General features: G+C 45.5%; 1 protein-coding gene across 1 annotated transcript; it reads left to right on the plus strand.

Moving 5' to 3' along the window:
- The first annotated feature begins 92 nt into the window (after nt 1-92).
- Nucleotides 93-27614, plus strand: LOC147736788 (uncharacterized). The gene is made up of 2 exons (XM_086953493.1): nt 93-657; nt 25036-27614. Exons 1-2 carry the CDS (start codon nt 93-95, stop codon nt 25908-25910), a joined length of 1440 nt encoding a protein of 479 aa, XP_086809619.1. The 3' UTR covers nt 25911-27614.
- The last annotated feature ends 337 nt before the right edge of the window (nt 27615-27951 follow it).

Here is a 27951-nt window from a genome sequence, read left to right on the forward strand (position 1 = left end):
CGCCAACTGATGATCAAGTGCCTCCATATGAGCCAAGCGTTTGTCTACAGCCAATGTTTCCTGATCTACGTCACCCACACCAGGACCAGTGCATGCAACCTGGGTTTCCAGATAGAAATGGAGTACAGCTGGATTGTACTCTATCCAGATGCCCTCTGACAGATCCTCCAGGCAGATCACTGGAGGCAAACCTGTGTCTTCACTCAGAATGTGTTGATGGGCAGACACCACAGCAAGACCAGAGCGTACAGTCAGCGTTCCCAGAAGAGTGGGAGCCAGATGAGCCCCTGAAGCAAGAACTATCCCTATTGTCTGCTAATAGCTGGGACCAGCAACAGAACCTCTGCCCACACCCACTATTTCCTGAAGGACACGAACCACAGCAAAACCACTGTATACAACGCGCGCTACCAGATGGGAATGGACCTGATGATCACTTGGAAGAAGAACTGATGTGTTTTCATTTCCAAGATCCCCAGGAGAAGCAGTGCCTACAACCTGTGTCACCTGATGGGAAGTCATCAGACGAACACTTGGAGTCTGGGCTATTGTCCTTTGATGAGCTGAGGTCACAACAAACCCAGTGCCTACAGCAACACCTATGCTTGAAGCAGGAATTCCCTAATGCACATTTATTGCTGTTCGAAGCTACCCCAGGTATGTGTTTCACTATAAATGGACTCTCGGAGTGCATACTAACACATGTAACCTCTTCAAAAGGTGTATGGGCAGATTTTAGAAAGTCTCTGAGGGGAGGATTATGGTTTTGAAGGAACCCACTGAGCTATACTGACCCCCAGAGTACGAGTACACACGGTGCAGATGTTTCCCTGCAATCTCCTCCTCTGTTTCCACACAGGACTGCATCCTTCTTGTGCAGAAACAGGCCTGGTAATGGGACTCTGCATGAGGCAAATAGGCCAGTAGCTCTTGACGTTCCATGATCGTCCCTATTCCAGGCTGAGGAACTGGAAATAGCGCTATTCATGAAAGGAATTACTGGCCAGAATCACAAGTAATAGTCGGATGCAAGGGATGTGGTGTTCATTGAGAATAGCAGACATGCTCAGTCTAGAGAGGGAACTGTGTTTCCAGTTGCACAGTTGCATTGGGTAAGACGCATTCGTCTGCAGTTCCTGATATAAAAATCCTAGTCTGTATTTGGCCGCAACAGCAGGGCTGACCAGGGATGTTGTTGTCACTGCAGGGTTCTCCAGGAGTGCACACCACCTCATGATAGACAGATACACAAAGGTTTTGGAACTCTGAGGTGACTTGCAATAATCTTATTATATGCACCAGGTGGTACTTTATCCCGTATAATACATGGTCACACCATCACCGTTCATAAAAAAATCTTGATGCGTAGCTCCTACATATGCAGCAGCTAACATGTTTGCAAACATGAAGAATGAACTTAAAACATCTTGTGCAAAAGTAAACATCAAAACTGTTAGATATTTCTTCCAAAAAGATGTTAGAAACTGTTCAATAAAAGTCCACTGAAAAAAAGCTGCAGTAGCTCGAAACGTGTAGAAACATGCAGAAATATTCCACCCTTACTTTATCTAAGGAAACTAATAAGCATATTCCCTCTGCTTCTCATAGTAGGCTAGTAACATACAGCAGAAGTAATAAAAGCAAAGTTCTGTTTGTTGCTGTGAACAGCTGCTTCAATTATGCTTCGTGACTTGACCTTCTTTTCACATCAGCTGCTGGCCCTGGCAGCAGGCATTGTGCCCTCAGGAGTCGACTGTAATAACTTCTAAAAGCCGAGTTCTGACGTCTTTTCTTCATAATCACTGACTTGGTACGTCACAAATTCCTGATTATAAAGAAATTCGAGACTGCCATTTATACAGGGATTACAGAATCCCATGCAATATAAATATATATATATATATATATATATATATAATAACTTTGGTACCGTTCAATGAATCCGCACAAAACTATTTGGGATTGGCATGACTAGTTTCATGCAGTGTTTTTTTGTGGTCCTCAAATTAAGCCACTAGTCATTTAAGATAGATCTAGCTGGACCTTTAGCCCATGAATGGTCCGTGCATCTGGACTCGCGAACCCAAATGTAAAAATCTATTGGATCCGATTGGATGAGCGAGCTTTTTTCTCCCGTCATCCATTTCGGATACGTAAACCCAAAGTTGGGTCTGCGGACCTGAAGCTCCCTGATTGGCTGGCTACATCTTGAACCATTACATGATGAAGAGACTTGTTCCCTGCATTCTGTAAAAATACTAAAGAAGCCATAAAGAGCTGTGGTGCCATCCTGTCTCTCCCTGGCACAGGGGCTGCCTAATGTTAAAATGTAGAAAGAAATTGCTGATTTTGAGACAGAGGTTTGATTCCACATCATGACCCTTGAGGTCCGCAAACCTTAGGCAGGTGTCTGAGCAGGCACAGTAATTGGCCTTGTACCCTGGTGGGCATTTGTGATGTTGGGAGACCTGCTGCTCGGTCTGAAACCCCATTGATGTCCAATAAGGATACACAAGTTTGCAAGGGTCCGAGAACCCCAAGAAAGTGTCCGGGAACCCTTAAAAATAAAAAATAAAGAAACATAAGCCAGGCCCTTTAGGGAATCCCCTGCTGTGCCCAGGCACCGTTGAACACCTGTGCCTGCTTGGAGTTGGCTGCAGGGAACTGTTGCGTGTGTATATGATGGGAGAAAAAAACCACTGAAAACAAGCATTGGCAAAACAAATCGGTGTCTCCTATCCGAAAGCTATTGGCTTTGGCAACGTGTTTTAGCCATTATGTACCCCAGCGTGACTGCTGTTCGGCATGGCTAAAAGTTAGTGGCACGGCGTTGGGTGTTGTAGATATCTCGTCACATTTGCTGTACATTCACAGACCGAGATCAAATGTCAGATGATGTTTCCCCTAAAAAGCCTGATCTTTCTCTGACTTCCAAGTAAGAGAGCCAGTTCCTCACTGTCTCACTCATCGCTGCTTGCCTCTCCTTGCTGGTTATTTATAAAAGCAAATTACTTCAATTTCTTGCCTTCACCACCTCCCCTTCGCATAATGGTAGCAGCCGTTTCAACTAAAGTGCTCATGTCTACTGCTGCCGACCAGAAACTTCACTGTTGACTGTAAAGTTGGCACCTAAGGTAATGGAAGGACGGCTTGGGGTGGAGGGGACATCGGCATGTACAGAGGGCCGTGCCATTAAAGCATCTTCTGGCAATCTCCCCAGCAGCATCATGACGCGACCCTGCCACATCTGTACGATGTTTCCAGGCCAAAAGCAGTTTAGGATAATAGCTATGTATTCTGTAACCAGTCTGTTTGCTATGTACAATCCACTGTACTAAATGATATGAAGCATTCTTGGTACATGTATTTTTAAAATGTCAAATGTTGTAATATTTAGGACACATACTATTGTAATGCAAGTTGATCTCTAGTAATCTTCAGGACATGTATTATTTGTAAAGTAGAAATGTTTTCCACTTAACATTGAATATATGTACTTGGTAGTTTGTTTAAAGGACTAATCAAACCAAATGTCAGAAGTACAATGCTATAGAATTGTGAAGCACTCTGATACCCATTTGGGTCATGTTCAATCTATATAAAACACTGAATTAATAAATGAATAACTTACCTGAGTGTGGGGAGACCCCCCCCACACACACATGGTGCCTGCTGAGAAGAAGGTGTGTGAGGGCCGAAAAATTACCTTCACGCCCTGTAAGGCCAGCGCCCTCGATGCTGCCTGCGTGGTGGCCATATTGAAGCAGAAAACCATCAGGACATCTCAGGCATTTACATCCAATACGGCAAGCCCGTGGGCGGATTTGCAAATTATTGGGCGCATTGCTAGTGGTATCTTGAGGAAAACAGTCAAATAAAGTATGACGGCTCGGCCAAACTACTTTTCAAAAATAACATCCTCACACTGGGGAGAGACTTCTCAGGCTCTGATTGTGGGCTGGGATTCCCTGCAACAGAGAGCAACCATATCTAGTTTCTTATCAGACTCATAGTTCCCTTTCCCTGCATTCAGAAAAAAAATGTAATATCAGCATTTTTAGGTGCAGCACCTAAGGAGCTTATTGATGGCACAGTAATAACTCTCTGTTCCCGCCATTCTATTGTCATTAATCATATCCACCACATTTGATTGAAATTCAAAGGGTAGGCCTCAGTAACTACGTGCCAATCTTTGTAACCCCGCAAAATGCACTAGGATATTTCTTTTTTGAATGATGGTGTAGGCCACTGCTAAAAGTCATTTGCAAAATCAGTAGGTTTGCAAGGCAAGACCAATTGGCTTTGCCTGTGCTTATTTTTTTGTTGTGTGCTAGGAAAAAAATCTTACACCTTCTCCTCTTGCATGGATACTCAGCAGAATTGTCACATAAATTCTCTCCTTTTGAAAGTCATAGGAAGAAAAGTGAACAGCAAGCTTCCTCAAAGAAAGAAAAGTGTGTTTGTGGAAAAATACAGTAAACAAGGTTTTGGGCAGCGGGAGGGACGGATTTGAGTTACGAACCACAAATCCAATAGTAAGGAATGGGTGGAATGTATTCCCACTGATGCTTCCTGAATATCCCCACGATGTCTTGAGCGCTGTCTGGCAGTCTTGGATCTAAAACACAAAGGTTACAATGAAGTTATTATTGGGATTGTTTTTAACATCTTAATTTATGTTTTAAAAGTATTTGAAACTCACTTAAACCATAGTCTCTCTGTCTCTGTCTCTCTCTCTCTCTTTCTCTCTCTTTCCCTTTCTCTCTTTCTTTCTATGTCTCTCTCTCTCTCCTTCTCTTACTCTCTCTTTCTTTCTATCTTTCTCTCTTCCTATTTCTTGCTCTATCACTCTCTCTCTTCTGCTCTTCCTTCCTTCCCTCCCACATCGTGGTTATAAGAGTTTCTATTGAAAAGCAATTATTTCTTTGCTTATAATCTTGGAATCTTTTGACAAATCTGCACAAACTTTTCAAAAAGATGTTTTTTCTGGTTTCTCTTTATTACACCAAATGCGTTTATTTTTGTGGTTTTATACAGTACAATCTTGACCGAAGGGCATTGAAGCACTTTTCTAAAGAAGAAAGACCAAAATGCAGATTAGATGTGCCATAAAATAACAGATAAGCAATAGACTAATCCCACAGTTCACGTCAGGGGAGAAAGTTCAAACAGTCAATATCTGGATACATTGGAAAAGTGGATGCAGAAAAGTGACCACAGATTTATTATTCAGAGCATCTCTCAAGTAGGAGGATTTTGAGTTCATTTTTAACTGTGGCAAGACTTGTGGTTGTTCAAGGTGGTTGTGGGAGGGAGTTCCAGATCCTTGTAGCGCTGGCAGAGAAGGCGAGCTTTATGAAGCGTTCTTGCCTGAATGTCGCTTGTTCCAGCAGGAGGACTTTACAAATTCTCGATCCTTGTTCAGATCCAGAGATTTTGAGTTTTTCAACCACGTAGGAGGGTGTGGAGTTGTGGAGGGCTTTGTGGGTGATGCATTCAGTGTTACATTGGTCTGTTGCTTCAATGGGAAGCCATTGTAGGATGCGAAGTATAGAAGAAATGTGATTAAAACATGTTGTGACCTGTCACAAAGTGGATAACTGTATGAAGCATTTCTCTCAGTGATGTTAATATTCTCGGGGAAGGCCAGACAGGAAAGAGTTCCAATAATCAAGTCTGAAAAGTACCAGCGTAGGGACTACTAAGTTCGTCAGGCACTCTTATGCTTTGATGAGACTTGCTTCCGAAGGTAAATGTGTATAAATATAGGTCTGTAATTGTTACGGTTGTTCTAGTCGGCGTCTCTGTTGTTTGATGAGGGGAGTGACTTGTCGGCGTCTGCGTTGTTTGATGAGGGGGTGACTTGGCCAAGTTTGAGGGAGGTTGGCATGGAGCTTCTCGAAAAGTAGGAGTTGATGATTTTGGTCCATGCAGGCGAGATATGATGTAACTGAGATTCTTGACACGCTCAGGAGGGAGAGGATCAGAAATGTGCGAAGTTGATTACATGCAAGCGAGTAATTTGAGCACTTCTTCTGAAAAGACATTGTCAAATTCAGTCCAACTGGCATAGGGTGCGTTTGGTGAGATGACCATTAGTTGGAGGTGGGGCCGTGGGTAGACACTCTTTGCTAAGGGGGACATCTTTGGTGGAGGACGGACAGATGGGTGGGTCAAGAGAGATTTCAATGTTAGATATTTTTTCAGAGAAGAATGTTGCAAACTCTTCGCAGCGCATGGTAGAGTCATTTATTGAGTGTTGAGGGAAAGAGGAGGTTTGCTGTTTAATGACGTTGAGAAGGTCTTTATGTCTGTTCCTAGAACGGTCAAAGTGGGCTCAAAAGAAGGGGGATTCTTCTCTGACGATGTGTTTTTTGTATTTTATGCGTTTAGCTCCCGGTATCGCAAGATGTGTTAACAAGGGTTGTTGTCTCCAGTTTCTTTCAGCTAATCGGCATTGTTGCCTCTTTGTTACGTTTGTTGTTAAACCATGTTCTGGAAGGGATACTTCTTGATTTCTTGAGTTTCAAAGGGGCGACTATGTCAAGGAGGTCTCCCATTTTTCTGTTGTAGTGGGCGGTGAATCATCACCTTGGAATTTGGGAACTGACTAATGCTTCTAACTCTGCCTGGGAGATTCAATGTATGTTACTCGGCCAGTGCTTGTGCCTTGGGCCTTTGGTTGGATGGCATTGAGATTGAAAAGAATTAGGTAGTGGTGAGTCCAGTCGGTGGATAGGATAGAATGGAGGGATAAGGTGTTCTGCTTAGAGATGATTGCATCAAGGGTAGAGCCCTTGGTATGAGTTTGTTTATTGAGTGTTGGGTGAGATCGTTCGCTTCCAGGAGGGTGGAAAGGGCTTGTACTGTTGGATCATCGGCATTGTTCAAGTGCAGGTTCAGGTCTCCTAGTAGAACATCTGCGCTGCCTTTAAGGGAGTTTTGCATTAATAGGTTTGTTTAGTCCTCAAAGATTTGTCATTTTTCACCAGGAGGGTGATAGATGACATGAATTTTGATAGAGTTGGGGCCTTTGGACAAGAGTTGAACTCCTACATATTCAAATGTAAGGTATTTTGTGTTGAGGAATGGAGTTAAGCACAGATAGTTTTTGTGTATAATGGTTAATCCACCGCCAATACTATCCTAACGGTCGTACGGATGATTGAGAAGCCCTGTGGGTTGAGGAAGTTGATAAAAGTGGATGAGTGGTCATTCAGCCATGTTTCAGTTGGAAAGCAGAAGTCAATTTTGTGTCCTAGGATGGTTTTGGCTATTTGAGTGGAATGCTTGACTGCTGACTGACAGTTTAGTAGCATGCAGCAACGCGTAGGTAGTGATCTTGGACCAGGCTGACAGGGTTGGATGGTTGTTATTTGGGTAGGCCGCCTGGGCGGGCGAGTGGTGTTCGGGGATCTACTCGTGCCAAGGATGACCGGGATCTTGCGGCGGCAAGGCTTGCTCGGGGCATTGTCATACGTGTTGCTCAGCATTTCAGCTTCCCGTTGCGTGATTTCAGTCGTGGTGCATCTATGATTGAGTTGGTGATGGATATAGGGGATAGTTTGTCTAGGTGTAAAGGATAGGGGATCAGAGTGTATGTTTGTGGCAGGATCAGTGTTTGCTATAGATGCGTGAAGCTGGGGCAGGAAGTAGGTAATCTTTGCGTTCTTACGTAGTGATGAGATTTCATCCAGAATAGTGTTGATTGTGAGTTCAAGCTGGGCTGTTGTAGGGATCAGTTGAGTGGCGGTTGGGTCAGTGGTAGGAAGTGGAGTGTGATGGCGCTCGGCAGAGTTTGGGGCGGAGGCTAATGCAGGAGCGGCCCGTGCAGATAAGAGCGGTGGGGCCAGGTGGGGGTGGCATGTTCTATAGACGACCATGAGGGAGGAAATGATTTATTTGATTTTCCCTTGTCGTCGTCTCTCGCATTCCCCCTGGCCCCTCACCGCTCTTACCTGCACTGGCCACTCCTGGGCTAATATAGTATCTAGCCTGCGGTGGTTGGAGGACTGAGAGGATTCCGGTGGGATAGATAAGTCAAGCTGGGCAGTGGAAGTGTGCCATGCAGAGGGGGCAAGTCGTTTTGATATTGAAACAGAAGGTTCATTGCGTCTGGGGATCAGAGAGGCTGTAGGGGAGGTGGAGGGGGGGCAGTGCAAGGGGGTTTGGGAGTAGAAGGTTCAGCTAGTAGATGATGATGATTACGCACTTGTATAGCGCATCACTACCCGTAGGCATCTCGGCGCTTGTACGAATACCGCCAAGGGACCCTTCCTGGTCTTTCCTTGTGAGGAGCCAACTCCTGGGCACCTCCAAGGTGAAGTCAGGCATCCTCAGCGTTGTTGGGACCGTTGTAGAGATTAAGCAAGCTATTGCCCAGAGGTTCAGAGTGGGACTCCTGATTAGAATAGGCACCGAAGCGAGAATTATCAGGTCCGAGGAAATTGAGCCCGAGACCCGCCGAGGCGGGAATTGAACCCTGGTCCCGGCCAGACTACTGCATCAGGGTCTGCCGATCTAACCATTGAGCCACACTTCTCTAGATGAGGGCGTGCATGGGAGAGGGTGGAAAGGTGGTGGTGGGAGTGAATGGCATGGCGGCGCAGAGAGCCGGAAAGTGGAAAATAGATAATTTTGTTCAGTGGCTTGGATTAGGATGTTCCCATTTCTGTATATAACGATGGACAGATCTCCGCTAAAGTTCTGGGATAGGGATATAGTTTGTTTAGATCCATAAGGGACATTGGTGGCATTAGTTACATGAAGGTGTTGAATGACGTTTTCTCTCCTTTTGGTGGGTTTCGTGGTGTAGAAGATGAAGTCCATTTTAAGACTTCCGTGTGTTGGATTGTAGATGTCTGTTGTTAGTGTCTCTGGGTGTTCTTTAAGGATTTTGTGTTTGTACTTTTAGGCAGCATGTTTGGAGAGGTTTTGCAGAAATGAGTTGGGGGCGTATCTTTCCACGCTCCCGAAGTTGAAGTGATACTCAGAAGTTGTTTCTGGGGATAACCAAGGTTAGACTTCAGGAGAAGCATTCAGAGGTGTGCATAGTGGTCAAGAGGCAGCCTCCAACAGCTGAGATGGCTGCCTGATTGTAACATTGGGCCCTTTCAGTGGACGGTTGGTGGGCACTTCTTTGGAAGAGTGGGATCCAAGTGTCAGAGGCTTGTGAAGAAGGTCACCAAGGCGGTCTGGTAGGATCCCTTTGAGGAAAAGGGGGCCTTGAATGCCGAAAAGCACCGGTAGGGGCTGTTGATGTCACTGGGTTCTTGGCCATGGTATCTTTGAGCTGGAGGTTGTGATGGAGTTTATTGGTCAGTCTGCAGAAACGTCCTTTATATTCGAGGGCATATATACAAGTTACACACCCACATCATAGGTAGTATATCAATATCAGCGTAGACTAGTAGACATCACAAAGGATGGGTCACTGCTATAGGCACATGGTAGGATAGGAAGCAGCATCAACTTGAGATGACAGTATATGCACGAGATAATATTGGAATAAGATGGGCAAAACAATCCCCATGTAGGCTTAGGATAACAGTGTAGATAGAAAGCCACAGTTACTCGCAAGATAACATCTTGCACTTTAGCATTGTGGAACTTCGTTGAGAGTTCATTTTAATGGTGAGATATGTTGGGAGGGGTCACTAGGTGTCATTGATGTAAATTGTCTCTGACACTATAATTTTGTGGGACTTTGTTGAGAGTTGTTTTTACTTTCATAAAGTATTAGAAGGGACAGTAGGTGGCACTGGGACCTCATTTATTCTTTTGCGGTCTGGAGTCCAATATTTATACCTGGCGCCCACTAGTAGGAGTTTCTAGAGGCTTCCACCGCCATGACCGGTCAGGCATCCGCTTCCTCCTTGCCCTGGATCCAGCTTGTCTGGAGTCACAAAAGACCAGTGATAACTCCTTTGTGCGAGGGCTGATGCAGAGCCTTTGTGATGTGCAACTGTGATAAGTGACAGCTGCTCCCCCTCGTTAAGGCAAAGAGGCCTATCCTGCCAGCACCTCGCTTCCAAATGAGCAGAGGAATACCGAAGCACTCAGCGAAGTCCAATGGCCATGCCTTGTGGCCAGTAAAGAAGTACTGCAAGATCAGAGATGTTTGTTGTGATTTATTGTTTCCACAATTATTCACCTTTCTTGCGTTGGAGACGTAAAATCCATTACAGACAGGCAGCCGTCACGTGTTTTGTAATAGAGCCTTTTTCAAGGCTGCAAGAGGATATAGAAAGTATCTTACACAATTGTAACGACGACATAGGGATAAGAAAGGATGATCTTCAGGGATGGAATATTTAGAAACCACAGGTCTCCTCCTTAAACCCAACCTCCCCTTGCCACGTCAAGGTACACACGTTGGTATTAATGTTGCTTTGTTTTCTCAACACGTCATTCTACACATATTTTGACCCATTCACAATGCTAAAGTGTTTTATATCAGAAATGAGAAGCACAGGTACTCTCCTTTTCATATTACTCAGTACCGGACCATTTAAAGTACTACTAAAGCCACAACAAATCGCTAGTTTAAGTGAGCGCATGTGTGCATTGTCAATTTAAATAAATGTGGAAAAATACTAGCTGTAGCGTCGTCTTTTGCTTGTGGCAAAAATAAACGTGGATAAATACAGAAAAAATGCCCCAATAATAAATATGGATAAATACAGACGGAAATGGCAAAAAAAGAAATACCATAAAAACCGGGAGCCCTATATATAATGCACAGAAGTTCAAGGTAACCAGTATGTTGCTGTCAGTCTACTCATATTTTTTTCTCATTGCTCCATCAACCCTACCCCCCTGCTGCCGCACACACCAGAAGCAACATTACACACAACCCCCTCTCCTTTTGCCGCTTTAGCCGTGCCATTAAAGGCTTATTTTGTAACTTTAAAGCTGAGTGCGGCGCTCGCTCTTCCCTAGACTCCACCCACTTTTCATCTGTGTTGGACTTGGCCCTTTTGGCAGGTTCACCCCTGAACTTTTTGCCTTGAGCTCTGACATGGTGGTATTGATTTTAGACCTCTGGGCACTTTAGAACTGTGGCCCAGTGTAGAGTGTGCATGGTGAGATTGGCCTGCCCTCCCATAGGAATGCATGGGGGATATGTGCGTCCATGGTAATTACTGGTATGAGAGGAGTGCAGGGTCGAGTTTAGTACGTATGAACTTGTGAGAATAAATGCTGCGCAATGGTGTGCACAAATTTATGATGAGTGGTGGAGAAATGCCACTTTTAGAAGTTGGCATTGCTGTGTGTCTGCCTGCCTGATGTGAATTGCATGTCTGGCTTGTGAGTGACATGGGCAGGATGGTGTGAGTGGCTCCAGGAGACAGGGTGAGTCCGCCCAGTAATGAATAGAGAGATCTGCATTCAGATGGGAGGGAGGAGTTGCACCTGGGACCTGAATAGGGCTGTGCATTCCCTCCACAATGCTGGCTCCGCCCCCTGTGGTGCGTCTGATCACTAAACCCCCACCTAACAATAGGAAAGAGGAGCCTGGTAAACAGAGTGCTCCAAAATCAGTTGCATCTGGTTTCCCAAGCCTAATGCTGTAACACAAAGGAAATTGGCCTATTAATGTAGGGGCTATGACCCCATGACAGTGTTGTGCTTGGTCTCACTTTGGGAGGACACTCTGCCAGGAGGAACCGCCCTCCGTGCTGGCCTGACTGGCTGCACTTTGCTGGGGTCTCCCCGGCACCAAGGACTCTTATTTCTGGCTTTTTGAGGACTTTTGTGGCCTAGCGCCTCGTGAGCGCTGTATTTGGGTCACCTAAAGGGAGAGGAGCAGGGCCTGCTGCAGCGCGAGGCTGCGAGGGAATCCCAGCATGTGGGATACTCCCATGAGCTCCTTATTGAAGTGGGAGCCCACCTGCAAATGTGTGTGCTGCCGGCGGGTGTCCACCCCGCAATCATCTTTATTGAAAGAGCGGGTGCCCACCCCGCATTGCCGCTGTTTCCACGTATTAGTACTTTAAAAAAAAAAACGAAGTGGGAGCCCACCCCGCCGGTTCTGGCCCCCCGCGTGAGGTGCAGAGAACATAGAGGATCTACAAGAGGGGCTGGAAGCCAGGCAGAGCGGCCTGGTTGTGAGCGGGGCGCTCTGCAAGAAGCCGGAAGCAGATGGGAGCCTACCCCGCGCTCCTGTGGAAAAAGGAGAAAGGAAGCGGACGGGAGCCTACCCCGCGTTTCTTGGACCAAAAGAAGAGAGAGACCGCCCGACTAGGTGAGGAGGGGCCCAGGATTGGGAGAGAGACGAGTCACGTTGTCGGTGCCTACCCCACCCACCGGAACCCAGACAAATCTGCCAGTGCGGTGCAGTGAGTGAGGGGGGCTGAATGCACCGCCATGTTGGTGCCGCTCGAGCACATTGTTGGTACTTGTGGCATTTTCTCATCTGCGCCGCCGAAGCGGGCAGGTGCAACGTTTTGGGCCCTTCTCCAGTCTAATCTCCAACTAGAGGCCCGTGCTGGCCAGATTTCGTTCCAGATGCCCCGCGTGACAGTGGGCAACAACAACAGAGTTTATTTTCAGAGTCCCAGGGCGGTACTCCCATGTGCACTTTGCCCGTCGTCATTGCTTGTGGGGCATTATTTTGGGCACCAGAGCCACAGTGAGTGCTAGGACAGCCGGTGCATTCCCACAGCTGCCCTGCGAAGCGCAGGCAGCTGCAAAGTTTGGGACCATTTATTTTGTTAGAGTCCCAGTGGGGAACAGAGGGTGCCAGTGCCCAACTTTTTGGATTTCACAGCTGCCCAGCAAGTAGAGGGCAGCTGCCACGTTTAGGACAGCACTCCTTTGGGGGCATCTCTGAATGAGGTTGGAGTGAGATGCACTCCTCTGCCCAGCACAATTGCACACTGCAAATTCTGCTGCATTGGCAGCAGCCCTGACATTTGGAACATAGGGCATTAGAGCCCCTGAGAAGGCCAGTTGGCCAGGGGGGCTAATAGGTTTGTAGGGCGCCAGGCCCTAAGGTGATTTAGGAGTATGAGGTCTATCCTAATGTGTTTATGCCTAATGAGATAGTGTAATGTGTGAATTGCCAAAGTGATGCAGACATAATGTGTTTATTACAGATGATAATGCTGGGGTCATTATGGTACCAGTAGTTACTGGTTGTTTCATTACTTGTGTTTTACTTGCCTGTTCTGATGGTTATGACCAGGGCCCGATTGGCCTGGTCCTGTATATAATCCCCTGTGAATATTGCCTAGTGCCAGTTGGCACAGTGTATATTATGTGATTATGTTTCGAATGGGTTTATGACAATACAAAGGCTTTTTTTATATAACCTTGTTTGGAGTTCCTTTTTTGGTGTGCCTAGGGTGTTGCTGCTGTGTATGTGTGTGTTGCGCAAACGCTTTACAGATTGCCTCCGGGATAAGCCTGACTGCTCGTGCCAAGCTACCAAGCGGGTGAGCAGGGGTTATCTTTGGTGTGTAACTCCCTTGCCCTGACAAGAGTGGTGGTCTCTGCCTGGCTTTGGCGCAAGCCTTAGCCAACCAGAGATCCCATTTCTGACATTGGTGGTCAGCGGTGAGGATAGGACTTGCGTTTGCACTGTACCACAGCGACAACTGGTTGCACTACAAACCCTGCATTTAGATAATCACGTGTTTGGGGATTATTGTTTCCGAGTTTTATTTTATTTTATTTTTGTCTCCTAAAAGTGTCATTTTTGAATTACGTACCCCTGTTGCAGCTCTTGCACCTAGGTCTCCTGTGTTGCTCGTTTCTCTGAGTGTCCTGCCAAAATAAAGTCTGCCTTTAATTTCTATGGTCTGTTTAGATACAGTATGTGGGAGTTGATGGGGTTCTGTGAGGAGAGAGATATAGCAGTGAGTGGGTTGGACACCACGTCAAAACTTCAAAAACCTGATCCAATGGAAAAAGGACGAATGGGAACGTGAGCACAATGAGGAGATGAGGGCCCTGGCCGCCCGCCAAGGATGGTGGGTCTGAGGGGGGGCCTGTGGAGTTTGAAGGGGAGGTAGAAAATGACAGGACCGGGACGCAAGTAGATAGTGAGGACCCAATAGATAGGGAGTCTCTAGCTGGGTCCAGTGTCCCTTTCCCTATCCCCAGAAGAATGGCTAGTTAAGAGGGAAGAACGGTAGCATCAGCTGGCTGTGGAGAAGCTCAGGTTAGAGCATGCCAAGGAGATAGCACAGCTGAGGGTGGAGGAGTTAAAGCTAGAGACCGAAAGGGTCTTAGCGCAGGAGAAGATGGCGGAGGCTGAGAGGGCCTTTGCCAGGGAGAAATTAGCTCTGGAGGGGAGATTAGCCCCTGAGTGCAGTTGTGGTTTTCTGGATTCACCAGTGAGGGTGGGGTCCAGTGGTGGCAGAAATATGGAGTCCAGTGCCGGAAGTCCCATTCCCAGTTCCCAAAGTATGGTACCTTGTTCCCAAGAAGAGGAGTACAGGTTAAAGTTCAGGGGCATTAGGAAACTGTCTCACCAGTCTTGGGGGGAGTTTGCGGATGAATGTTATGATGCACTGGTTGATTGGGTGACGGTTAACCCGGAACAGGATTTTTAGGGACTGATCAATATGGTTATCAAAGAGCACATGCTCAGTCGTTGTTTGCCAGAGTTGTGCCAACACCTGTTGGAGTGTGAATCCTTTAATCCTTGGGAACTTGCACAGGAGGCACACTTCTGGGTAAGTGCCCGAAGTTCTGCTAAAGCATTGGAGAGTGATTCCAAAAGTAGCGGCTTGGGTATCTTCCCGTCCTGTGTGGGGGAAGAGGTTCAGTGTAGCCCAGCTAGGTCCCAGTGTAGTGGGAGGGGTGTAGGGGCTCACGTCCTGTCTCAGTGGAGTAGGAGTGAGTGTAGGACTGTGTGTCCCAAGGTGCCCGAAACCCAGTCTCAGGGCCTGGAGGGTTCCCTAAAGGGAACACCAGGTTGAGGGCCTAGGCTTTACTAGGAAGCCATTTGAGGGGGATCTCCTAGTGTCTGGCAGTATCGCTCCAGTTGGGAGGGTGCAAGAAGTCCGGATTGAGGGGTGAGAGGGGGATGTGTTCCCCAGTGAAAGAACCAGTGGGTCAGGGGCCAGCCAGAAGGACTGAGTCACCATTGAATGGCAATGGAGACACTACTTCTGTCCTGGGGGATCTTCGCGTGCTGTCAGATGAACAGGGGTCGGAGATCTGCGCCAGGCAGACTTTCACTTGACACATGAGTCATGTGTTACCCTCATGGGGTTGAGGCTGTGTGCGCCCCCAGAAGTCCTGGTGTACCAGGCAAGTATTCAATGGGAGGGGTTGGACCCTTGGTTGGCAGGACAGATTCAGGATCTGCCTGACCTAGAGGGAGGGACATCTGTAACCAGTGTCCTAACCATTTTGACTTCCAGGGGTACCACTCCAGGTGGGAGGGTGCAGAACTCTGGAAGGGGGTGCAGAGGGAGGGAACCCTCGTCTCTGACCCCGGTGCAACCTGAGGGTTTAGACCTAGGTTGAGAGACCAGTTGCTGGAGAGAGGTCCTGAACTGGTGGGAGAGTTGTGTTCTGGGGGGCCTCTCAATGGAGGAGAGTGCTGAACCATAGGAGGAGAGGTAGGGGGAGGAGAGCCTCGCCCGTGACTTCTGGTCAGCCTGAGGGTACGGCCCCTAGGCTGGAGGATCAGTGGCTGTCTAGAACTGCCCTAATGAGGGGAAAAGTGGAGAATGGCTACTATGTGCCAGGGGTATCTACCCCCACTCTGTGGATGGGCAAGGACCAGTGGCATCTGGATGGTCTAGGGCCTGGTCCTGGCCGCGGGCAGTTAGTAAGTACCAGTGGTGTAGCCTAGTTGGTCATGAGAGTTTTTACGAAGGGTACCACATGGGTTCACAGTGGCGTAGAACAGGAGGGTGTCCTAAGGCCTACAGAAACAAATTCCGCAATAATAGGAAGGGTGGAGGCACCAGTTTGGGGGTGATCCTGTAGAGAGGGCAATGTCTACCAAATTCAATAGCTGTTTTCTTCAGTGCAACTAACAAGCTTATTCTTGCAGTAGTAGCATCGATCCTTCATGAGTGACTTCCAAGGTATATCATCGGTAAGGACGTAAGCGCTGGAGAGAGGAGTTAAAGGCCAGTGTAAAACGTTGAGTTCTGGCGTACACGTAGTGTAATCTTTTTTTTATTTTTTTATTTATCGCAAGAAAGAGAAAAACAAAAAAAAAATAATGTTTTGTTATACATACATCATTGCATAAGTATCTGAACATTAAATAACCAGTAATATACAAGCAGAGGGTTACAGTACTGGTCGCTCCACTCGCAGCTCGTCCCAGCCATCTGTGCCAAGCGACCTGCACTCTGCCCTGCTATCTGTGCCAGCGACCTGCTATCTGTGCCAGCGACCTGCATTCTGCCCTGCTATCTGTGCCAGCGACCTGCATTGTACCTGGTATCGTTGCCTGCATTGATTACAATTGTACTTCACCAAGAAGAGAGGTAGGGAGAGTAGTGTGACACTCTTATTCCCCGGTTAATCATCAATAAACAACAAAAGAGTGTCTTAAGGAGTAGGCTTGACCACAGTAGGGAGCAACAAACTTAAGATACAGGAACAGCCTCACTGGGATGTTAAAGAAAGCCCTCACTCACCACCTAGTGATGACATGCTTCATCATCGGGCTCCACCAAAGAGACCGAGTGTCTCTTTGGTGTGCTGCAACGCCAGATTTACTGCGGAGCGGGATGGTGAGTTCAGGACGTGTTGTGTGAAAGTAAATTAGTGAGTGATGAGGGTATTAAAATAGTCAGTAGTGTATCAGAAGGTAAATATTTATTCTATTATCACTAAAGACAGTATTAAAATTTTTATGTGTATGGAAGCAGTCCACTTTTAGTTGAATGGTAGATTCCTATATATTGGTCGACATGTTTCTTGCCATAGAAACAGTGTGATTTTACCCGGCAATTCTTCAGGACTATAAGTGTTCTATACCCTGGCGGTATGGACACGCTAAGGCCCACCCTTACCTAGGGACGTGAAAGTGAAAAAGAACAAAAAGGTGAAAACAGTGCAAAAAATTAGGAAGAATAAATATCTTCCTAATAACTCCTGGTTTAGGAGGCTTCAACTTTGCGGTTTCTGCACCTGGAATAGAAAGGGGGACAAAGACATACATATAGGACATAACAGACATTTAGTACTGGTACTGATTGCAACTGTACGTCTATGGTGCTCCATTTGGTGGCATAGAAACGAATGTGGTTAGATAGCGCTATTGTTATCACCACCTTTTATCCCTGGGTTCATAATTGCTAATCCGTGGGAAATGCAGTGCACTATGCGTGATATGAACTAAGTGTGACTGTGGATTTATTAAAAGAAAAAGAGAGAAGAGAATCTTCAAGGAGAAAATCTTCAGCTTAGCGATCAAGTTAATGGTCATAGAACGATCGCAAAAGGCAAATTAAAATGTCTCACTTTGTAGGTATTAAAATAAATCACCATGGGTCTCAGGAGGGGGGTGGGAGAGTATTCGGCACACCCTGTTCAATGTCAGGACATAGGAAGAGACAAGAGATGTAACATCATTGTAAATACCAATAGTTATTAGTAGCAGGATCGGTACTTAGCTTAGCGGTCTTGTTTGCATGGATTTACTCACACCCTTGACGCTCGGCACCCTCAGTCTACCTGCATCGCCCTTGAACCGGACCCTGAAGATGAAAGCTTGGGGTCCGGTTGCTGTTTATGTAAGTAAAGCGGCGAGGCGGCGATTGCTTCCAGGTAGGCGTGGCCTTGAAAAGTGACTCGTCATCGGCCTGTCACAGCCAATCAGAATGACAGGGGGTTGGTGACGTTGTAGTCACATGAGTGGAAATCATTGGGAGTTGGTTGCTAAGTGAACAAAAATAAACAAGATGATCGCGCTTCAGCCTGAATTAGTTTGTATATAGTCTTAAGAGACGGAATCAAGTGATACATTGGTGCGGCTCGTTTATATTAATGGTTCACATAAATCGGATATCATTACTACTTCAAAAGAGCTCATAGCTGATGCTAGGTGAAATTTAGCAGGCCTGGAGATAAAAACGGGCGGCAGATAAATAAGAACAAGGAGACAATCAATGATTTTAGGGATGTCTGCCCCTGGTTAAAATTCATACAGCATGCCGCTTGTGTGATATAAAGTGCTGGTTTTATTCCAGGCTGTGAGTGAAGTGGAGCTTAGCTTCCTGTCAAATGACCAATGATAGAGGCGTGTGGGGTGATTAATCTGACTCCATGCGACCGATGCTAGACTCACTAATTGTTTCACTTGATCACAGTATTCCAGGGGATGTCATCGTTCAAACCAATGAGGTGGGTACCAAGTCTGTACACCCACCTTTGTTCTTTCTCGAAAAGGCGGTTGTTCATGTTGTTGCCGCTATGCAAATGTTCAATGATAGTCCATTGCATGTCGTTGGTAGTATGGTTCAGTTTCAAAAAATGTCTGCTCATTTTGGTGGTTAGTTTTTTACATCTAATGTTTGAGCGGTAGCAATTATGAACCCAGCTGCACTCAGGGGATAATCTACCCTCCAGAGCTAATTTCACGTCCCTAGGTAAGGGTGGGCCTTAGCGTGTCCATACCGCCAAGGTAAATGTATTGGCATTTATATAGCGCACTACTTACCCGTAGGGTCCCAAGGCGCTTCGACCGCTGCGAAACCCTTCCTGGCTTCCCTGAGAGATGGTCCCTTAATGGGTATCTCCAGGGTGAGACCAGGCATCCCCGGCGGTCTGGTGGGGCCGTTAGTGAAGATGAGGCAAGCTAATGCCCAGAGTTGCCGAGTGTGATCGCTGATCAGAGTGGGCACCGAGGCGAGAGAATTATCGAGTCCGCTGACCCTGGTCCAGAAACCTGCCGCGCCGGGAATCGAACCCTGGTCCCGGGCCGTCCTCTGCTCTCGGGTCTGCCGCCTCTAACCAGTGAGCCACACAACTTCAAGGTATAGAACACTTATAGTCCTGAAGAATTGCCGAGTAAAATCACACCGTTTCTATGGCAAGAAACATGTCTACCAATATATAGGAATCTACCATTCAACTAAAAGTGGACTGCTTCCATACACATAAAAATTTTAATACTGTCTTTAGTGGTCATAGAATAAATATTTACCTTCTGATACACTACTGACTATTTTAATACCCTCATCACTCACTAATTTACTTTCACACAACACGTCCTGAACTCACCATCCCGCTCTGCAGTAAATCTAGCGTTGCAGCACACCAAAGAGACACTTGGTCTCTTTGGTGGAGCCCGATGATGAAGCATGTCATCACTAGGTGGTGAGTGAGGGCTTTCTTTAACATCCCAGTGAGGTTGTTCCACTGAAACAAGAAAGACAGTCACTCAAGCACCTGTCACAAGCCGACTGGACTACGGAAACACCCTCTACGCTGGAACCACAGCCAAATTACAGAAAAAACTCCAACGCATTCAGAACGCCTCCGCCAGACTCATCCTAGACATACCCCGCCACGACCACATTTCCGGTCACCTGAGAGACCTTCATTGGCTCCCCGTCAACAAGAGAATAACGTTCCGTCTTCTCACCCATGCACACAAAGCCCTCTACGACCTAGGACCCAAATACCTCAACACCCGCCTGACTTTTTACACCCCCACTCGCCAACTATGATCGTCCAATCAAGCCCTCGCCACGATTCCGCGTATCCGTAAAACCACCATGGGAGGAAGATCTTTCTCCTATCTGGCGGCCAAAACCTGGAACTCTCTCCCCACCCACCTCCGCCTTACACAGAACCACCTCTCCTTCAGAAAACAACTCAAAACTTGGCTATTTGATAAGTAACAACCACCCCCTCCCCTCCCTCAAGCGCCTTGAGACCCTCCGGGTGAGTAGTGCGCTATACAAATCTTGACTTGACTTGACTTGACTTAACAGTAGTGCTAATGTGCTGGTCTCTCAAAGCAATGACATGTTTATCTAATGAACGTTCCCCATATTTTTCCCTCCCTTTCAATGCTTTAGTACCACTAAGTTTAGCCAGTGATAACTCCATTGTATGTATTTCATGGATAAGATTCCACCATTCCATGACACTAGGAGGTTCCTTCGAGATCCAAGTCCGCGCGATGACCAACCTAGCGCAAGCAAAGACCATGGATGTCAGGTCTTTATAGTTACTATTAATATCTTGTATATCTAACAATATCAAATGTGCCGGTACTGTTATTTGCCTACTATTAAGAGCCCCTGTTATTCCTTTCCAGAATGCTGTAAGTTCCGGACACTGATAGAGCATATGTTCTATACCAGCAGCTTCCATATTGCATTTTGGGCATTTAGTACGCTCACTAGAAATATTTCCAGAGGTCCAACTAGCAATTCTTTGAGGCGTATCGTAAATTTGAGTAACCGTTCTATGAAATTGTACCTCAAATTTGAAGATTGGACCACTCGATTTATTTGTTTGAGCGATCCTGCAATCTGATTGGAACTGATATTGACTCCTAGTCTGCTGGTCCATTTATCCGCCATTTTCGCGCAATCCCCTACCCGGCCACTATTAAGACAAGCGTAGCTCTTACTAATAAGTGATTTAGTATACCTAGAATAAATACATTGTAAAGTGTCTGAGTGTTCTACTCTCTCTATTTTCATTTTATTAACCAAGAAATCTTGTATCTGTATATATTTAAAATACATAACATCACTAATTTTATACAGTATTTTTAGTGTACTAAAGCTCAAAAGACCATCCGGCCCATATAGATCGCCTAAAGTATTTATGCCATGACCTATCCATTGTGCGCTGGCGCCATCAGAAAATATGCCTGGAATCCCTGGATTCCCCCAGATTTGTAGCTCAGCATTAAAAAATGAGATCTTGTCAGTGATCATAATTTGATCCCACATTCTTTTAATATCTCTTGCGGTCTTAAACTTGACCCTCTTGTAGTAATTGGGGTCATGCACACGAAACAAATTGGTGATAGAATAAGGAACTTTCCTTTAACAAAAGACTACGTATACGTTGGACAAAAGTTGCAAAAAAATAGATTTTGAAATCCAGGAAATGTAATCCTACCTTTTCTATTGAGAGTTTCAATGTGGCCATTGATCTACGGGCTTTTTTATAGCCCCAAATATAGCTACTACATATGCTCTCTATTCTCTTAATATATAGATTATTCAGTTGCATAGGGATAGACCTAAATAGATACAATAGCTTCTGTACAATCTTCATTTTAATTAGAATTATAAGTCCTACCAAGCTAAGTGGTATCTTATGCCAATTTGTAAGAGTGGCAGTTATCTCATTGAGTAGAGGGTCGTAATTCAGTGCTATGATTTTCTCTATATCGGCAGTAAGCTTAACTCCTAGATAAATAGCATTTGGACAAAGCCCTAATACCGGTTGCGTAGGTTTATAGTTGGTGATTGCTTGAGTTTTACTCACATTTAACTTGTACCCCGATATGCCCCCAAATTTGCAAGCTTCCTCAATTATCGTAGGAATGGCCAGGACTAAGTCGGTGGTAAATATAGCTATATCATCAGCAAAAGCTGTAATTTTCAAACTCTTGCCTCCATGTTCTGCTGGGATTATATTATCTTGAGCTATTAATGCATTTAAGAATGGCTCCAAAGCTAAAGCTAAAAGCAGGGGTGATAAAGGACACCCCTGCCTAGTCCCCCTTTTGATTGAAAAATTAGCCGAGTTGGCTCCTACATAGCTAACTATTGCCGTTGGTGATTCATATAAAGATCGGACCCATCCGAGATATTGCCCCTGTATACCAAATGCACTCAGCGTTGCCCATAAATACTCCCACCCCACTCGGTCGAATGCTTTCTCCGCATCTAACATAACCATTCCGAGTGGGGTGAGAGTAGCTGCAGCCACGTCGAAGGCAGTAACAGCAGTATTAATATGGATAGTTGTGTCTCTCCCCACCACAAACCCATGTTGTTGGCAGTTGACCAAATCTGGCATAATAGGAGCGAGGCGATTTGCCAAGACTTTGGCAAACACTTTCGCATCAGTATTAATTAATGAGATTGGCCTATATGACCCCTGTTCCTCCGGCGGTTTGTTCTTTTTAACAGTACGCTATGATATAGGAGCACTTCCTGTTTGCCCCATAGAGTCTATCACCAGCTGGAAGCGAGGAAGTAATTCCTTTTCACAAATCCTATAAATCTCTATAGGCAAACAATCTTCTCCCGCGGCCTTACCTGAAGGCAATGCTTGTATAGCTATCTCAATTTCCTCGATTGTAATCTTGGAGCCAAGTTGTCTGATTGCTTCCACATCTAATCTCCCGGGTAGGTACTTCTCCAAATATAGTCTAATTTCTTCTGAAGTAGGTGAGTTTTCTGGAGTATATAGGTGGCAGTAATATTTAGCGAATTGGTCTAGAATCTGCTCCGATTTTCTGTATCCCTTAGAGTCTAGCCCTTTTATTACTTTTATAGTAGTTTTGGCTTTTTTATCGGCTACCTTGTAAGCCAAAATTTTGCCAATTCTGTCTCCCCCTTCGTACTGTGCCTTCTTGTATTTGTGTATTTTTGAGCTGTATTTCTCCCTGAGGGTTCTCTTTAGTGCCGCCCTCAATGACACTAATCCTAATCCTAACTCTTCAATATTAGTTTTGCCCTGTGTTATGGCATCAGCCAATTGTTGTTCAACAAATAAAATATTAGATGTATTCAGTTTTTCTACACCACGTTTTTCAGCGTTGTCCCTTAAAATATATTGTTGTGCATAGCCTCTAATGCTGCATTTACATGCATCCCATACAAAATTAACAGTTGTTGAATTAATATTCAATATTATGAATTCCTTTGTATGCCTTTTAATGCCAAGAATACATTCAGAATCTGTTAATAAATATCTAAGGAATGTAAACTGTCGGGCGCTTGTTTACTATCCACAGTTTTAAATTCAAACAGTATCTGATTATGGTCAGAAGTCACGTAGTGTAATCAAGATGTGTTCAACTACTCTCCACGTGTGGCTTGGTTATTGGTGAGTACCTGGTCTCGCAGGAAGCTATAACTGGTGACAAGATCGGGGATATGAAGTCCGTACACTGAAAGCGCTCTTCCAGAGAGTTTGCCGTGGTCAAGCACACTGCTCGTGCGTGCCACATGTGCCTCAGTTGAAGTGCAGAATCGATGCTGGCACTGGTGGAGTCTCAGTGCAATGCCAGCCTGAATAAAATGCTTAAAAATAAAGACAGCGACACTGAAAGTCCACATGTCGCTGGACAGGAACTGAACGAAACCGCTTCTAATAGAATATATGACGCCATTACGCAAATTAATACGATTACGCTATGTGGAGTAAGAAAACTAAAGGTGGACAAGGAAAGCACACAGAAATAGTTCAGTTCACATTACACTGAAATTCACATTCCGTGAAGCAGAGATTAACCAGATGTTTTTGAAGAAACATTTAAGCACAAAATCGACCAGTGTTATCTGCTTTCATGTACTTGTAGTGTACAAAGATGTATCTCCTTCTCTAAATCATCACCAAATCATTGTCTCACAACATGCCGGAGAAGAGTCCCAGAAAGAGGGTCGGGTTGGGTTTGCCGAGTTTCCCCAGACGAAGCGGCCCACCACCAAAGCTGCTGCATAAGGGGCCCAGAACAACTCCATAGATAGCAACATAACATACAGAGCTCCGATGGAGAGCCAGGACGAGATCCAAGCTCCAAAAGTCATTAAGGCTGACCTCAAAGCCAGCACATCGCGAGGCGCTAGAGAAGCTCTGTCTGATGAAGTTCCACAGGGAGTGCCTGAGAGACCACTACTGTCCTCCAATGTATACACGGCTGCTGCATTCTTAAATCCGCCAACTGTGTTTGATATTGCGAAAAAAAACAGAATATTGGCGATAGATGGATGGATAGAGACTTTTGAAGATTTCATAGATGCAATAGATGAAAAAGAGTATAAAGTATCTTGGCCGATAAAGGAGTGAAAGAAACCATGAAAAAGAATTTACAAGAAGGTGAAAAGACATATGATCAAATCGAAAAGGCCTTTATTGTCAAGTTTAAGCCAGTGCCAAATGTGAAATGTAAAAGATATATCTTCATCCAGAGACCAGGTAAGACCGTTGATGAGTTTGTTGAAAGACTGGATATTTGGTAAAGCACTGTAAATTCAATTAATTTATGATGAGGAGGCTGCCCTCCTCAGAGTGATCAATGGATGTCTGTCAGAAGCATTTCAACGACGAATGCTGAGGGAAACTGAGCTTGTATCAAGTCCTCATGGCTGCTTGCGCTGACAAGCGTACTTATCGCCAAGTGACTGACATGGAGGCCGTAGGTGCCCAAAGTGCGTCTGTCATGAGCACGAAAAGTAAGCCAAGGTACAAGACCGAGGGAAACAAGGTCCAGTTTCCACAGAAAAACAAAACGTGTTACAGATACGGACTGTAATTTCCACACAAAGGTAAATGTCCCGCCATTGGACAGATATGCATAGACTGTGGTAAAGCGAATCATTTTGTGACGACTTGCAACGCGAAGATAAAAGTAAGTGTGTAATATAGAATCTATTTTTACTTAATCCTGCGTGGATTCCCTTTTGTGGTTTACTCACTGTGTTGCTGCACTAGTGTGTTGCACAAATGCTCTGCACATTGCATCTTTAAACTAGCCTGACTGCTCTGCGCCAAGCTACCAGAGGGTGAGCGCAGGTTATCTCAGGTGTGTATCTGGCTTACCCTGACTAGACTGGTGGATTCTGCCTGGCTTAGGTGCCTACCCTAGCCAACCAGAAACCCCATGTCGAACAGTGGTTCTTGGGAATCACTTGATTTCCCAGCATGCTCCTGCTGCAGGACCAGGTCAACGCACTTTGTGTAGGAGGACTAGCCACCATTTGTGTCTCAAAGGGAAGTGTGACTTTTTCCTAGAACATCCATTTTTTCCCCTGAATTGTAACTGTTCACTTCTCCATATTATATCAAAGCAGCTTTTTCAAGAAATAATTTCTTCATGTAATTTTAAATGTTTTTTCTATTTTGCAGAACAACAATCACATCTAGAAAATATGAATGGGAAAGAAAGCCATAAAGGTTCCGGAGGCAAGATGAATTTTACTCAAAACATCTACTTAAGGAAACGGCGCAGAATGCACATGAAGGAGAGACGCTTTGCTTGTAATGTGTGTGACAAAGAATTTATCAATATGAGACTTCTTGTGAGGCACAAAAAAAGACATACCAGCCTCAGGCCATATCCCTGCGAAACGTGTAAAAAGTGTTTCAGTCAAAAGGCAACTTTTTTACAGCATCAAAGAACACACACTGGAGAGAGGCCGTATCACTGCACCGAGTGTTCCAAGCGCTTTGCTCATAAGAATAGCCTTGTACGGCATCAAAGTGTACACACAGGAGAGAGGCCTTATCACTGTACTGTATGTGCAAAGAGCTTCAATCAAAAGGCAAATCTACTACAGCACCAAAGAACACACTCAGGAGAAAAGCCTTTTCACTGCACTGTGTGTGAGAAGAGCTTCAATCAAAAGGTGCATCTACTAAAGCACCAAAGAAAACACACAGGGGAGAAACCTTATCATTGCACTGTGTGTTCCAAGCGCTTTACTGATAAGAGATCCCTTGTACAGCATCAAAGAACACACACAGGAGAGCGGCCTTTTCACTGCACAGTGTGTTCCAAGCGCTTTGCTCATAAGAAAATCCTTGTACTGCATCAAAGAACACACACAGGAGAGCGGCCTTTTCACTGCACTCTGTGTTCCAAGCGCTTTGCTGACAGGAACTCCCTTGTACGGCATCAAAGAACACACACAGGAGAGAAGCTTTATCACTGCACTGAGTGTTCAAAGTGCTTTTCTCGTAAGGCGACCCTTGTACACCATCAAATCGTACACACAAGATAGAGGCCTCATCACTGTTCTGTGTGTTCAAAAACCTTTTCTCAGAAGGCAACCCTTGTACTGCATCAAAGAACACACACCGAAGAGAGGCCTTATCTCTGCATTAAGTGTTCCAAGCGCTTTGCTTATCAGGGATCCCTTGTACGGCATCAAAGCGTACACACATGAGAGAAGCCTTTTCACTGCACTGTGTGCGAGACGAGCTTAAATCAAAAGTCAAGTCTTGTAACACCAAACACACTGGAGAGAAACCTTATCACTGCAACGTGTCTTCCAAGCGCTTTTCTTAGAAAGAAAGGCCATGTATGGCATCAAAGTGCACACACAGGAAAGAGGGCTTATCACTGCACAGTGTGTGGGAAGAGCTTTACTGGTAAGGCACATATGCAACGGCACCAAATAATACACACTAAACTGAACCCTATCACTGCACAGTTTATGCCAGGAACTTCACTCAAAACGAAAGTTTCTACAACACCAATTAATACAAACAAGATAGATCCATTTTCACTGTAACAATCTTATGTCCTGCTTACCCCAAAGTAAGTTTTACTGGAATGTTGTAACTTAGCGAGGGCTTATAGTCAAAAATGCCTAATGGCCAGTGTTCCCTGTAGGGTACGTGCATATAGTGTAATAACCACGAGTGCGCAAACTGCCTTGCAAAGCACATACACTTCACTCATCACTGAGGCACCATTTGCAGCTTTTGCTTTTCACAAGCGAGCAGCGTGGAAAAAAAGATCTCTTGCGTGAAGGAGCACAGAGAGCAGATCTTGGGCCTAGCAACATACCACAGCGGAAGAGGGAGAATGTTGCAGCATACCTCTTAAATGGCAGTGTATTTAGTTGCAGAGGGACACAAGTTGTGCAGCATCCTTCTTCTTCGCATGCCGTTTGCTGCACTAGTTTCTGAGAGAGGCTGCAGGGCTTTACAGGCAGCTGTGGCTCTCCGGGCGTGATCCGTCCCTTTCAGATTCATTTATTTTAAAAGGCCATGCACTAATTAGCATTTTTCGGTATTTAAGGGCATGATGTGCGGCATACTAATGTTTAAGTCCCAGCTAAAAGTGTTCAAAAAGCAAGCACTCGGTGCATAATGGTATGCCTGTGCTAAACGTATTTAGAGAAGTAATTTCTGACCCTGCCGCAAGCATGCTTAGTCATATGTGCCCCCAGTGAGGCAGCATCATTCAGATGAGTCATTTTCCCGGTTCCGTAATTGCAGCTCTGGTCACCTGTGAAGCGTGATTGCGAGCGCCCATACAAGAATGTAAGGAGATATGATCGGTAACCAATCACACCCTCGTGTTATTTCTTTATAAATGTCCAGAGTGTTTCTCACTGCTAGTTGATTCTATTGTACCAACCGAATATAGGATTCATTTACTACCTCGCTCACGCCGTTACATGAGGGCACAGCCGCAACGCTCTCTTGCCATCTTACAAATCACACACCAAACTACTACTTACACGTCACAACAACTTTGAGCTCACAGCTAGGGCTCTCAGCACAGCCCCCTATTTGCAGATGCCAATGTGCTAACAAATCGAAGCCCGATGCCCCTCTGCAGCGCACAGAGGTACTCGCCTCGCGGAACAGACTTGCTTCTGTCTTCAGCCCAGGTGCTGCTCGCTCTTTGTTGTGCATGATTACCGTTGGAGCTGCAGAAAGAAACAGGGGCTCTTTTACATTCCCTTCACACCTTTTACAACATATGTTTAAGAGTTAGTAGTTGAACTGTGGTTATTGCAGATGTATATAGACATATTTTCTTAAATAAATCCTGCTGTATCTTGCATTTCAATGGGTTTGAGTCAGCATTCTGTGCATTTAAGATCCCCTCCTAGAGGGCGCGCATTTATTTTTGTGTCGCTCTGTAAGCTCTACAGCGCTCAGGCTTCGGTAGTGAAGAGTGCGGCTACAACCAAATGGAAAGCAGCTAACCCACTGAGCAGCCCTCTATCTATGAGTGCCGCCAGGTATAACTTGATTTACCTCCTGTAAGGAGTAAGTACTGTGTCCAGACTGATTTTTTAATTT

Source organism: Lissotriton vulgaris, chromosome 1_2 (assembly GCF_964263255.1).
Source record: "Lissotriton vulgaris chromosome 1_2, aLisVul1.2, whole genome shotgun sequence".
Classification (NCBI taxonomy): Eukaryota; Metazoa; Chordata; class Amphibia; order Caudata; family Salamandridae; genus Lissotriton; species Lissotriton vulgaris.